General features: G+C 39.2%; 1 protein-coding gene and 1 long non-coding RNA gene across 2 annotated transcripts; both read right to left on the bottom strand.

The window, feature by feature from the left end:
- Positions 1–3,713: 3,713 nt before the first annotated feature.
- On the bottom strand, positions 3,714–9,764 carry LOC147508591 (cyclic nucleotide-gated ion channel 17-like). Its single transcript, XM_086601032.1, is given in 8 exon segments — positions 3,714–4,634; positions 5,417–5,653; positions 5,912–6,023; positions 6,867–7,165; positions 7,384–7,539; positions 7,541–7,597; positions 8,532–9,141; positions 9,239–9,764. Coding segments are annotated over 8 exon segments (2,262 nt in total). The 5' UTR covers positions 9,295–9,764; the 3' UTR covers positions 3,714–3,899.
- A 2,192-nt stretch (positions 9,765–11,956) lies between these two features.
- LOC147508590 (uncharacterized) lies at positions 11,957–12,800 on the bottom strand. The gene is made up of 3 exons (XR_015216387.1): positions 12,692–12,800; positions 12,484–12,521; positions 11,957–12,232 (listed from the first exon to the last, which is right to left on the bottom strand). It is a non-coding gene; the product is annotated as an uncharacterized LOC147508590 (long non-coding RNA).
- Positions 12,801–15,281: the final 2,481 nt, after the last annotated feature.

The following is a 15,281-nucleotide window of genomic DNA, read 5'->3' as shown; positions in this document are numbered from 1 at the left end:
CTGCAGGAGTTGGACCATTTTCTGTGGTTATGACCACAGAGTCTAGGATAACGTCTGTGGTTATGACAACAAAGGCTGGATTATGCTACAAAAGCTGTTTTGGCGGTAGGGGATCTGGTGGGGCGACATTTGGGGTCTGAACAGGTGGAGCACTGATTACGAGAGCGATCTCTGGTGTCTTGACGAGTGAATTAGTGGCTGCCTTGGCGACTTTCGGGGTCTGTTCAGATGGATAGGCCTTCTTGTTGGCCATAGTGTAGCTGGTGGGCTCATCTCTTATGCTGATTGGGGCCTCAACGGTCTTGTTCGCTGAGAGGATTTGATTACAATGATAGGCTTCGAGCTGGTTGCTATGAAGCTCCATCATGCCCCGGGGGCCTGGAAAACGAAGGACTTGATGCAGTGTAGACGGTACGGCCTGCATTTGATGAATCCAACGCCGTCCTAGGATGGCGTTGTAGGACGACTTGATGTCCAAGACGCTGAAACGCGTATTGAAGCTGACTTTATCCTCTCTTGATCCCACTGAAACTGGGAGTATAATGTCACCGATTGGGTCGACTCTGGAGCCATTGAACCTATAAAGAGGAGCGATATGATCTATGAAGACTGACTTGGGTAGGTTCATCTCCTGAATTGTGTGGTAGAACAAAATGTCACATGAGATGCCAGGGTCTATCAGGACGCGCTTAACTGTCTAGTCGCTGATCCTAACGTGGACGACAAGCACATCGTTGTGAGGGAGGCAGACCTTGGTGAGGTCAGCCTCTGTGAAGGTGATATCCCCTGAATGGCGACCCGAATATCGCGGGCCATGTGCTGCTTGTGAAGAAAAATGATAAACTTCTTGAAGAGCACCGACACGCCTTCGTTTCTCTCGGAAGAAATGCGAGAATCATCACGGGAAAGTGATCATATGGATGGTTCTGCCGTTGTCACGATCTGACGAGTGCGGGCGGTGATCATGACGAGAACGGTCGATGGGGCATCCTCTGCTGCGGGAGCGAGTTTGGATGCTTTGGCGTTCCCGACGGGGTGGAGATCTGCTACGCACTTGGCGGGCCATAAGATTATGGCGCAAGTCGCCGTCAGCAATGTTGGTGTACTGTTTTATCTGTCCGGCTTCAATGAGATTTTGGAGATAATGTTTGAGCCCCCAGCAAGCGTCGGTCTTGTGACATTTTGCTTTGTGGAATCTTGTGATGGGGCATGTCAGTCGGTCTCCGCGGGTTGCCATACGCCAATTTTGGGAAGTATGAGGCTCGCTTGATCTTTTCCAGTATGTAGCTGGGAGAGCGTGTCAGGATAGCGAACTCTCTGTTGTTATCCAAGCGGTTGCCTGATTTGGGTGCTTACGACCTGGACCGTTTTTTGGCAGGTGGAGTGTCGTCAGAGATCGCCACGACTTCTTGGTCGTCTGATAGACCGTGGTGTCGCAAACCTTCTTGCTGCTTAATATATTTGTCGACCCGATCATACAGCTCTGATAGGGTTTCTGGACGCGACCTCATCAGCGACCTGGAGAGGTCTGTGTTACGCACCCGACAGGCGTTGGAGAATGCCAGTGTGGCAAAAGACTCTTTGAAGCCACTCTCCATGCATAACAGTTCGGCTTTGAACCGACCTAGGAACTGGCGAATGGTTTCATCCTCTCCAAATGATAACTGGAAGAGTGAATCCGGATCGCTTTTTATGTCCATTGCACGCGTCTTGCCGGGCAAAGCAATCGATCGAATGAGCTTTCGAAAGTCTTGATCGAATCTGACTCGAGTGAAAAGAACCAATCAAGTGGGCCATCTTTGAGGCTGGTAGGAAAGAGTCGATAGTGAAGATGGTCAAACTCCGGGGAGCTGTAAAAGGCCAAGCTTTGAATGTAACGGGCTACATGTTGGCCGGGACATGTGCTGCCATCGTACAATGGGAAACGTGGCTGGACAAAATCCTGAGGAGAGGGTTTACTGAGTACCTCTGTGGTGAACGGGGAAGCGCGGTATGTCTTGAGCATTTTCTGAACGATCTGGGACGCGTCTTTGCGTACACCGCTCCTGGTCGATCCGTTGCGACAACTCATTAATCTACTGATTAACTTCGTTAATGCCGTTTCGGCGGCGTTACCGGTGGCTGTTGTTGGCGTCAACTTTGCCTAAAAGCGGCATTTTCTTGCCTGAGCAAGGAAATGCTCCCATTGGTTAAGCCTAGCTGGTCTGCGAGGCCTTGAACTTGAGCTTCGAGGCTTGCCATGCTTCGTGGGCTTGAGATATTTGGTTTTTGGTATTTGGTTCTTTTGGTTTGTGTGAAGATGGTGTCTCAAGTAATCGAGACCACAGACAGCGCCAATGTAAAGGCATGATTCAGTTTTCCTTTACATACACAGTTGAATGGGAACTGGAAAGGGTTATTATTGGGACCAAGTTCGGCTTGGGGTTTAACCGCCACGTATCTTGCTCGATCCGAGGGGAGAAGAATCAGGTCTGGCGTAGTTCATAGGAGGGGTATTTATAGATGTTGAGAAAGAATTCTCACCCACCACGTGTAAAGTGTATCACAAACGTGGGGTCTAGATTAAGGAGGCGTGCGAGTACTATCTTTATAGGTCTGCTGTGATGATGTGGATTATTAGTCTGGGCAAGTAGCTTGCGGCAGTGGTCAGTAGCTGGTGGCAGTGATTTGTGCATGTGCATCTCTGTTCATGATTGCTTATAGAAGACAAGTTGAGTCACGTTATAGCTAGCCTGGTTCGCGTGCTGGCGCGAACTGTTCTGGAACTTTCTCTTAACTTTGGGACGCGATATGATTCTACAGGTCGGTGTGGTATTTCCATCATACTGAGTACGCGCCTGATATTCTTGAAGGAGGATATCACTCCCTTACACTTACTCTTCCCAAAGAAGGGTCAGGTACATGTTAAGTTAATAGAAAGTTATCAACAGCTCCATCTACTCCAAAATAGGAAACAGATGAGCGACCCTCTTCCCATCCAAAATTTCAGTATTCCTCATCAATAAAATAATCAGACAGATTTTCTCGTAAAGAGAGATCAAAACACAATATATGTAATTTGTAAACACATAAATGGTTCGCAGTTTCTCTGAATAAAACATATTTCTACAATAGTTCATACAATTTCTACAATAATTCATACAAATATTATAACTGACAATTGAATACTAGTAATAGATTACATTACAACAAAGGAAGTATCAAGTTTTTTTCTGAAATGCCACAGACTAAAATCAAGTGTTAAATTGTCAATTTCTCTATAAGCTCGAACTTATCTGAAGGGTAAATTCTATTAATATATTAAAGCCTCATATATATCACACTTATGTGAAGGGTCAATTCTATTAATATATTAAAGACTCATATATAACACCCCGTCAGCGGGACACGCTATAAATACACATATAGACACATCTTCACCTGATAAGAATTAAATCCGAAACCTTTCAGAAACCAGTGACTCTAATACCATATTAAATTATCAATTTCTCTATAAACATTCAGGAGTGTTGACATATACGAGACTTTAATATATTAATAGTATTAACTCATATATGTCAACACTCCTGAATGGTGCAACCCAATGGACCACTCCCTGTTTTGATTGAGGCTAGATACTATCTGCATGAAGCATACTCTTCACACTAGATTGAAGCAAAGAGCCATGTTGAACATAGCACTGCTATCAGAATTGTTAACCTTGGCTACCTATGTTACTCAAAATTTCAATAACCTATATATCAATACAATACATCAAATTACAAAGTTTTCCCGTCCTCAGAATCAAATTTCTTACAGGATGCCTCTTTCTATGCGAGGATTCCCTCATTCCGAGTTCTGAAACGGTTTCACCCTTGGGCGTATAAATGGCCAAAATAAGCCTTCAACTATTTAGAAAACTAATCATCTTCATCAGGCTCAGCAGAGAAATCTGGCTCCTCAGGCTTCTGCAACTTGCTCATCTCAATATCCTTGGTCTTCTGAGCTCCTCTCCGTGTGTTTGCAGCGAACCTTGAAGCGAGTATCATGACTCCAAGGTTCTGTTTCACCTGAGAAGAATTCGCCAAGGGAATGTCATAGCCTCCCTCCTCATGACTTGTCTCATCCATATGTTCATCCGAAGCATAACAAAAGGACTCCTGCATGCTGAGGTACTTGGCCATCTTTCTCCTCTTAAGCCGACGCCAGGCAGCTTGTATGAAGCAAGCTGCCCAAGTCCTCCAATGGTGTGAATAGAAACGGAAGGTATGCTGCAGCTTCTTACTATGGAGGCGCCTAAATTGGTTGGCCACAAACTTAAGATCTTCAGCTCGCAGTGCGAAGGCCTCTACCTCCACAAGAGCTTTAACTGTCCTTGTTGAAGAAGGCAAGTTCAGGGTGGACTTTGGAAGTAAAGCCCAGGCAAGGAGCTCCTCTCCAACAAAGTCACCAGGTCTCAGGGTTATCGTATTGAAAAAACCAGTCCGGCCTCCATTTGTAGTAGAGCTCTCTAATCTTCCTCTGATAATAAAGAGCATTTCTGATACTGGGTCACCCTCGCGAACAATGTAGGTGTATTCAGTGCTCAAGGATGAAACTAGCCGCTCACATATGGCATCAAGAAGTTGGTCATCCATCTGCGAGAAAAATGGAACCTGCAAATGGGGCCCAGCAGACAAAATATTAAACTAGTGATATAATCAATGAAGTTCACTTGTATTATCATATATAGTTGTAACTTGTATTGCATATGCATCTTGATGAGGGATATGTAGATGCATCATCTATATCTGTTCCATATATATGGTACAGATGCAAGGAGACTTATACCCTATATACAATCTATCCTAGCTAGGACATATGCCCCCAAATTGTGCATATAATGATTTTTAACCATTTCTCTTTTATCTTCAGTATCTTATAAGGATTATTATTTCCAGCCAAAGACACCAGCAAAACTATCGAAGAATTTTCAGGTTTATTACATGAGCCGATACCCTACTCATGGCCCAAAGCTTGAAATAGTTGCATTCGATGCTCAAAAACTCACACAGGCAGAATGGGAGAAGGCTATTATACACTGGTAGGCTAAAGACCAAAAACAAAAGAACACCACCGTTCCTGCAATCACCCAAGAATCTTAACCGAAATTCCCAATTGATTCCTGCTTACCGGCAGTCTTATTTTTTAGATAGCTGCATAACTAAGTGAAACAGTAAGAATAAAGTACTCATTAAAATGGCAAATTCATCAAAAAATAATACTTTAATCCTGGAGGATTCCTAGGTGTAAGAACTCAAATTCTCGAAAAATGATTCATAACATGTGCAATCTCTCGTACTTAAAAGCTTCATTTTAATTTAACGGGATATATCAAAGAAACGGCAGAAGTGGGATTGCAGTGTTCATAATAGTGAAAAAGAGAGACTGGTCATACTCGCCGAACAAGATCCAAACATAGGTGCCGTTGGATATCCCGACGGAGATCTGCTGGTAAGCCTCGCAAGGTTGACTCTTCGTCCACTCCTCTTGTTGCAAGCCACTTGTACTGAACATAGCGCCGAACACGTTCTCGCAACTCTTGAGGGAGCTGGCGATGCCTCATCCACTCTTCGGTATCTCTTCGCTTAAGTCTCCACTCCTCGAGCCTCACTGTGATAGATTGCAAGTAGGTCTGCACCAAAGAAGATGTAGGATTGAGTCACTGCATTTTGGCTAATTTTCCTTTCAGATAAAGAATGCAATCATGAATGGAACTAATGCATTGCCACATATTAAGAATTTAAAAGAAAAAGAAAAAAGAGATAAAAGCAGCATCCCTTTACCAAGCAGAAAAGGAAGGAATGGACCATGCTATAACATTGTTAATCAACTGAGAAGATCATTTAATATTTTGAAGGTATTTTCATTAACAAGGAGTGATACAGCATACCTGCATGTTCCCAATCAGATGGGCAAACAAAACCAGACCAAAAATGGCAATGAGAATAGCAAATGACGTTTCCCCAATAAAAGTACTTGTTGCTAAATTCTGTCCATACGAGCTGAGGAAAAAAGCAAGAACAAGAGATGAATTCGCTGTGATGACAGTAAAGGGCCATTCCCCATAGCATATACCCATAATAATTGAACAAATACAGACTCAGAAATTTCTCTTTACAAAAAATTATTTATGCATCTAGAGAGAGAGAGACAGACAGAGAAAGAGATGGATGTAAGACTGTAAATGCCAGGGTCCCAAACAAGATGCTTATTGTTTAGCCACATGAGATCATAATTCATGTTAAATAGTTACATGGTATTAAAGTAGTAGGTGGTGAAAGAAATTTCCAAGGACTTTGTTAGAGTTCTTTGTAAATCGTTAAGTTGGGGTCGGGGGGGCCCCATAACCCCACGACCCAGATTTTTTTGAGGTTTTCCATATTGTATACAGACTATTTTCCTATATAAGAATAGTGAGAGAAGGCCGAAACTAACTAAGCCGAACTCTTTTCTCTCTCAACTTTCTTCTTCGTTAGCAATAATATAGTTTTACTAACTTCATATAACATGAGACAATAATCATATATGTAATTATGCACATCTACAGATCAACTACCAAAATAAATGTTCGGAAGTCAATATTAGTAAAAGAAGAATAAGATCACATAAAATTAGGAAGAGATGCACGTTTACTTTATGAAATAATTTGTTTTATTGTTAAGAGACCAGTACTTACAGTAACAAGTAAATACACAATAGCAAAGTCAAGATTTCTCAGGGATATATTTTAAGGGAAAGTCAATCGTGACAACTTATACTTTCATTAGCAGACCCCCTTAAAAACCTCCGAATTTGAATAAAGTAACAACACCGAGTACATGAAATCAATAATCCATTTATCATACCTCAAGTTCTGCAAACCCCACCACAGACAGTAGAAGTATTTCTCAAGGAACTTTGAGGAGAAAACATTGTTAGACACAGCATTGCTAAATAAGCCATAGTTGAAATTTCCATTGCTAGGATCACAGTGGTTAAATACGCCTGTATTGACTGCCCAGACTGTCCGGTCATCATGGTTGGAACTCTCACAGTCTAAATAATTAAAGCTGCATTTTACAGCACCAGTTTCCTTTCTGCATTCTGATTTCCAGCAATATGTATATCGTTCAATCGATAGCAGATACCATGAAGCCCCAAGGACCTACAAATATAAGAAACAAACCATTAAGTGAAACGTCTTACCATCATGTATCTAGAACACATAACCTTTCATCAAAATATATCAGAATCTGTGTCCTCAAGACCAAGGAAAAAGCATATACCAATAGCAAGAGAGAAAGAGAGTATAAAAGGTTTTAAACGGTTTTTAAACAAATACATACAGAAAAAAAAAAAACGAAGAGAGAGAGGAGTACACACATGACTAGCTAACATGTACAGTAAAAGATTGTATGCAGCTCCAGCCCAAGCAGTTTTTGTAACAACCCCAGTCGCTTTGATAATTTGAGAACTTAATGGGAAGATTAGATATAATCTGGGAACATACTGTAGCAGAACAATCAGAGCAAGTGGCGTTGTTGTTGTGATCAGCATGTGAGTTTCTAATTGCTGGTATTATAAACCAGATAACAATCTGCACCCAAAAAAAAAAAAATAATAATAATAATAAAAAAAAAGATAAGCATAGCAGACAAAGTTCAATTCCAACAAACAACTATGTTTTAGGATTGTATCCCAAAAGAACACAAGTATCATAATTTGAGGAATCTTCCTTCAGTACTTCTAATTCATCAAAATAAGCACCCCGTGTAGACATTATGAAAACAGTGTTCTCAAAAGAAGAAGGCAGGAGGCCTTCTAGCACCTACATAGTTGATTTTAAAGTTCACCCACCAAAAAATAGAAACAATACTTCTTAAAAAGGCATAAAAGTTCTTCAACCAAACATTTCCCATAATTCAAACACCAACGAAAATATGAACTAGTCAACTAGGTCTCTGACTGTTCTTCTTCATATCTCTTCAAGCCTCTCTACCCATCAAACTAATGACCCACACGTCCCTCCTCTTCCTTTCCCTCATCCAATAGAAAATATACTTCATGAAGGTTTCTTAAGTCAACATTTTGGAAACTTCTGAAGTCTAAACTCTAGGACGTTTGCTATGGTTGCTTCTCCAGCCGTTACCCAGTAGCTTCTCTAGCAATCTAACACAATCCCTTTTATGGGGTTTTTTTGGTATTGGAGCTCTTTTCGGGCATTATGGTATTGGGATTAATTTGTTTTTTGCAAGCCTGCCTAACCAGCCTGGTTGGCCTAGCTGGATTACTAAACAGTTACAGGCCCAGGCACTCCCTCGCACCTACGCGTCTGCCTAGGAAAAGAAGTCAGCACATAACAATATCCCTTTTTGTGTAATACACTTTACCACGCGCCCACGTCCTCTAGTTTTCTCAGGCCATTTATATATGCTATGTGTGTGTAACAAGAAAATTTTGGTATTGAAAAAGGAAATGACCCAAAAAATAAAAACAAATGGAGTTCACTTGAAGCAAATACATGATAGTACCTGAGGCAGAGGGAGTGTTGCTGCCAAATCTATAAGGAAATCTGATCTCAAATACCTCCTAGAAATCTTCTTAGGATCCATGACAAGTTCACCCCTTCCGAAAACTCGTGAGCTTGGCGCTACATATGTTGTATGGAATTTTATAACCATGTGCAAGAGGTAGAACAGATCGGCAATGGTACGGAAACAAGTAACAACAATTCTCAGATTTGAGTCTGTTTTCAGACACGAGCTCGTGTTTGAGCCCCCAATAGTAGGCAGGTAAAAATACAATGGATCGACAAAAAGAGCTACCAGGCATGAAAAAAGGAATACCCGGTTCCATTGCAAGACAAGCTCACTTCCTGGGTCTAGTATTCTCTTTTTAGATTGTTCCTGGTCTTCAGGGAAAAGCTTACACCTCCCAAGTTTCAGACTCCCAGATATTGTTTTCCTACCCCAACTGCTTCCAACATTGGCTTTTGGCAAAGGAGCTGCTGAAGACTTAAATACATTAGATTTTAACAAAGGAGCTGAAGACTTGTACGCTGGAGACAGGGTTTCTACAGGTGATTGCGATTCAAATTTATCCCAAGCAAGTTCAAGTGGTTGTTTTCCATCAGAATAAAACCTACGCACAATAAAAATTACAACAAAATTTCACAAAAAACTCCAAATTGTCAAAATACAAACCAAAAAAACTAATTAAAAGAAAACTCAATATTTACCTCACTAGCTTCTCCCTTTTGAAGTCCAAATCATCATCATCAGGTGACACAGACATTGAAACAACCAACACCTTAAAATCAAAATAATCCCATCCAATTTCAACCAACACTACTACCACTTCCAGTCCAGAATCCCCAACATCATTCCTTCCACAAAATTTCTTCTAAACTTCCATACATGTACAATAATTCCAGCTCACAATAAATACAATACACCAAAAGAACTACCTCCTGATCCCCAAATTCTACTACAACAACATGGAACTAAATCCCTTTTTACAAATTGAGTATCTTTCAGCTCAAACACAACAAAACAAAGTGCCCCTTTACTCTATATCAAATCCAATGACGAAAAGATAATAACTTTTCAAGTAAAACATACAGCCCAGGGTCTGAAAACTTACTGCAACTGAGAAAGATTGATCTTTGAAACTGTTTGAAGAAAGAAAGATAATCACAACGTGGAATGCACGACTTAGAGGGAAAAAACAAGAGTTGCCTGTACGTATGTAGTCCCTTGGTAGATGAGACTTGAGAGAGTAAGATGAGAGGAAGTTAAAAAAACATTCAAAGTCAGAAAAAGAGTCATCACAGCAAAACACAACTGTCACAGTCAACTGACCCAGGTAGTAACTGTTTAATTAGTTGATGTTTTTTACTATGATTGGACATATTCTTTTTTGGAATTTAGCACTTTTGGTTATTGGTTGGGAATAAGATAGCCAAGAATGAGGGGGACATGCTAACACGTGACACTTATTAGTGCACTATGAATGAGGATGCACTATGTTCTTTTGATAACCAATAAATTGGGCCAGAGAATCTCATTAAAAAAAAACTAGTAAACGGGCACGTGTGTTGCACGTGGTACGAAATAAATTGAAGCAAACTACAAAAAAAAAATTCTACGAAAAAATGTTGTGGATTAAAAAAAATGAATGAACGCAATTACATTAGAATAGTGACAATGTCTGTCTGGTATGTATTGAATGAATTCTGTAAATGAAATCTAAAACAACATTATTTCTATGAAACAATTGGGATTGAAAAGAGAAATGAAAGTAAGTACATTGATATAAGTATTATCAAATTCGTTACTGAAAAAAAAAACATAATTCATTCATAAACCAACTTCAATACGATAAGTGTATTTTCCAGTATTGGCTTCCTCTTCGATCAATTTGATCTTAGCTGCTTTTTCACGTTGCGAATAAATATATTTGAAGAGGTATTTAACCGCCTATATGTTAGTTTGTTTTTGTATAATCCATTAGATAAGATAGAATATATGTCTTAGAAACAGGACATAGGCAAACAACTAATGAAGAAAGAAACATGTATTGTTGATGTTAAACTTTGTGCTACTGTTGGTGTAATCCTCTTCTAGAGCATTTAGATGTGATGGAGGAACATTGTTGGATTCCGATAAATGTAAGACCTGTAAGATGCAAAACATTATGCAATGGTAAGAAGCATGATTGCTATTCTATATTGGAATAACATTTTTCTTTTCTCATTGTATTCAACATTGACGGCTGCAATCGTTTCGTAGGCATGTGTGACTCTGGCCATTTTGGGCTGGGGGGAATCAAGTTCGGAATAGTCAAATAATCAACTGGTTCATCACTTCATTGTAGATAACATGTGTGAGTCTAAGCGAAGGGTAGCAATTGAGACCCTCCTTCTGGGCTGATAAACCTGAGTTGAAGCTTGAGGAGGCCGCACTGCAATTGAGACTCGCCTTGGTTGCATCAGAATTTTGGTGTTGCTTGTTCTAACTGTCCTAAAAATATTCTCTTTTTCATCTGTTGATGATGAGGTACGATAGGCAATGCTTGTTTTATAGGGGAGCTTGGACATTGAAGGAAGGTTAGTGATGCATCTTGGAGGCCTCAAGTTGGAGGGGGTCCAAGTGGTGGCTTTTTCTATGTCCAGACTTTATGATTTTGGTATGAAATCCCGTTTCTGTCAAAAGTGCAAAAACAGAAGTTAAAACTTTGATTAGATCACGATAAAAATAATTTAATCAATATTCTCAAGTCGTTATCTTTACCTTCTCTTGAAGACTTCTGCCGAAGTTGTTCACACAAAGACATACCTCACCGCAATGATTGGAAGTTATTATGTAATTTCATTATTACCCTCTAATAATCTGCCTTTGCTTCTCGGTTTGCTTTCGAGAACATAAGAAAAGGGAAGCATTTATACAATCATCAAGAATAAGTACCTTCGATACGAAAACCCTTTTGATAGTATTAGTGTACGATATGAGAAACATACCATTTGCTTGTACTTGAACATACAACTCCCCGAGAATCTGCTTGTTATGTGCATGTCCATGCTCAAAGAAAGATGCCTTTGATCGAAAGCAAAAGACTGCGAAGACATCGCTTTGAGCTCGCCAACCAAGAGCGAACCAAGAGAAACGGTAAGGGGGCAAAGGCAGGAGCAACACTTATCGTGATTTAGTGTAGTTCGCCAGATCTCTCTCTCTTTGAATGAACACTTGAAGACCGGTTGTAGTCTGATATCCTCGACTCTGAAGCAATATAGCCATCATTTGCATCTGTTTTATATTTTTAACTGTTCCGCTCTCGCTACCAACCATTTCAACTCTGCTGCGTCCGGTTTCAGTGACATCTGATGAGGTTCCTTTTCAAATATTTTATTTTGCCGCTTCTCGGTGAGGGAGGTCGTGATCGATCTTTCGAATTGATAAATAACGTTGACCCCTAATGTGTAAATCGTGAATAAAAAAGCGGGATACTGATACTCACCAAAACAAAGTGTCCTACTCTGCTCTGGCTTCTAGAGTTCAGGACTGAGTCTCATAGACCAATTTAGTACCCGCTTCAATCGCTTGAGTGGGCTTCGATAAATGGGCGATATAAGGTCGGTGCCTCCCCGACTTGTGAAGTTCAGCAAACAGAGGGTCTCTACTGAGTCTGCAAAACTTGGGCTGATTTGAACAAACATAACCATCTTGCAATCCCACTGTATTTCACAAAGCATTTTTTATTTCCACTTTCAAGGATATTCTCAAGGAGCGTCAACTGATTCTGACTTTATACACTTAAGAGGTAAGACTGATGTGACATATTGGTAGAAAATCAACTTTTAGGAAATATTGAAAGCAATATTTTGAGTTTTGAATGGAGGTATTTCAGACTAATGTTTCCCAGAATAGAAGCACATCCTAAAACAGTAAAATAGACACAAAACCTAAAATAAAAACAGAAATTTACCTAGTGAGCTCTGCGGCAAATGGATGCGCTTAGAGTTCCTGCTAGAGTCCCAAGATAAAATCAATGAATAACTAAAACACACATTTGGATTTCGGAGCCTGAAGCAACTATGAATAAGTAATATGTGCATACCAATAAAAAAAATTCAAAGTGTATGAACAATGTGTGTTAACGTAAAAAGAAGTTGGAGGAGAATGCAACAGTAAACCTTAAAGGCGGTAAACTGACATGGAAAAATAGATAGCTTCATCCTGTCCGAATGCATCAAACCTTATAGTTCACTACCGGAGAAATTTTGAGAATGAGAAGAACGTTGATGCGGTTTCGTGAAAAAGATTCACAGGCAGTCATTTATCGATATAGGTACAATAAGTTAAGGTGTACTTAAAAAAGAAATCGGTCGAATAGTTCATCAAACCGTCTGTTAAGAATGTTAACGTGTTATATAGATTACCATTGTAAAATATTGTACCATATGCATACATAGTTAAGAACTTCTCCATGCTAAATGTGAGAATAAATAACCAAAATTATCATAAGAAATGTCCATGAAGATGGCAGTAAATATCACCTAAGTTTACGCGGTTGTGAGGAACATCAAGAAGTCGTTCATTTGTGCTTCCCTTTCTAGCTTGTCGTAGTAAATCTGTAAGTCGCAGGCATGTACTTGTGGGAACAGATGAGGTCTTTTCATGCCAAGTTTTCTTCTCTATTTCATTGATGATGGGAGAGCTTCAATGATGAAAAGATTGAGGGCTTGAACTGTATAGGCTTGTCACTGATAGTCTAATGCACTAAAGCAGTGCAGGGGCAAAGAGCATGTGACTTGTTGTAGAATCTTGATAAGGAAACACTTCACGCTGCTGAAGAACTTAACGGAATCTAATGCATATCTCCTACCAATTAAGTACTGCTAAAGGAAAATGTGTGCGTGACCGTAGATTCATGGGCACAAACACTCAACACTGATATGTGATAATGAATATGGCTAAAAATATGCATGCATTCTCTTACCTAGCCTATAAACTTTGGACAGGGGACATAAGTAACATCAAGTAACCAGCCGACCAAGTATAAATGAGATTTCTCATTTAAACATCCAGATGGCGGCTCAATATAAATTTAGATCATGATGGTAGTCAAAATCTATGGCAATGGATACAAAGTTTTCATTAATAATTTCACTAAGATGGGCTTATCGGTTGAGGGGCCTTCTAATCTAAAACAATGAGAGGCAGTCCTTTGAGCGAAGTTCTAATCCAAAATTTTGTGCCTTTTTGGATTTGCAAGCATTGCCTACAACAGAGTATGCATTCTAGGTCATCTTGCATGAAACTTTTAGCCATTAGTATCTAAGTTGTACAAAATAAAATACAACAAAATTACCAAGAATCCAAGATAAGTACCTTGAACTTTGCATAAGTCCTATATCAAAGCAACCCCTTAGATAGCAATCGAGAGTGACAAAGCTAATCTCATATTCCTTTTTGTGATATCACGAACTTTGTTTGCCATCACTAACGGGATCCTGTGGAAAAGGGAGTAGTAGATACATTAAACCAAGCACCAAACCAAAACGAAGAAACTGATAGTATAACTTTGTTGACGAAATTCATATAAAATGATTATAAATTATCAATGAAGATGAAAGTTGATAGATTAATATCGGGTATACGAATTATTTAAAAGTTTTTTATAGTTTCAGCTAACATATAGATGAGCCCAAGATATTAGTGGATAAATATATGAGAGAAAGAAACAGGGATGTACCCAAATGTAGCAGTTGAAACTCTGTTGTCTTGAAATGTGAGGCTACATGCAAGAGATGGACATTGGAATCAAGTAAAGTTACAATAAGCCAACAATTATTTCCATAAGCAAAAAATGTTGACTAAAACAACCAACACATTCGAAGAAGGCTAAAATATAATGCATTGATATTATTCGAGTTACCCTTAAGGAAACCCATGCCAAACACAATTAGAATCCTTTATAGCACATTAAATTTCAATCAGACCCTACAGAGAAGCCTTTTGTCTTTGTTTGAAGCAGATTAACATAATAACGCCAAAGTGTTAGAATATTCATTATACTTTGTTCCTTCAAATTATGGATTTGTATGACTCCCTCAATTGTAAGGGAACTTCGAATAGAAAGCAAAAAGGTATGAGTACTTAAAACAAAAAAAAAACAAAAAAAAGGGTTAAGAAGAACACAGATAGAACCAAAAAAAAAAAAATGGAAATGAATTGAAGATGCTTGAATAACTTGGGTCAAGTTTGACAGAAAAGTTGTGACGGCAAAAAGTGCTTATTCTAATAAGCATCTCACTATCAAACATCTCCTCTAAATCAACGAATTGGACGCAATTGTATCATGGAACTAAAACTTGAGATCACAAAAAAATCAAAGGGGGATAGAAGAACATACTTTTGAATTTTAAACGAAAAGAACGAAAACAATCCCCGAAGCAATTGTTCCAACCATATCAAAAAGGCAATAAGACATAACTGTAGGAAAATTGCAAACTTAAATTACAGGATTAAAGAATATTAGAAAATGGAAACGAAAATGAAAGAAAGTATTACCTTTGATTATGAATATTTCATATAAAAAGGGGATTAAATTTATGTTCGTTGGTTGCAAAGTGTTTGATTTGAACTTTGCTTTAACTTAACGGGTTTTAATTGGGAATATCGGGGAATGGAGAAGACGATCGGTTTAATTTTTTTATCGGGTTTAATTGGGAAACCACCTAAACGGTGTCTCGTTTTTGAAGATGTTGAATTTTATAGTCT

Source organism: Coptis chinensis, chromosome 3 (assembly GCF_015680905.1).
Source record: "Coptis chinensis isolate HL-2020 chromosome 3, ASM1568090v1, whole genome shotgun sequence".
NCBI classification, from domain to species: Eukaryota; Viridiplantae; Streptophyta; class Magnoliopsida; order Ranunculales; family Ranunculaceae; genus Coptis; species Coptis chinensis.
This window is presented reverse-complemented; position numbering and strand designations above follow the sequence as displayed.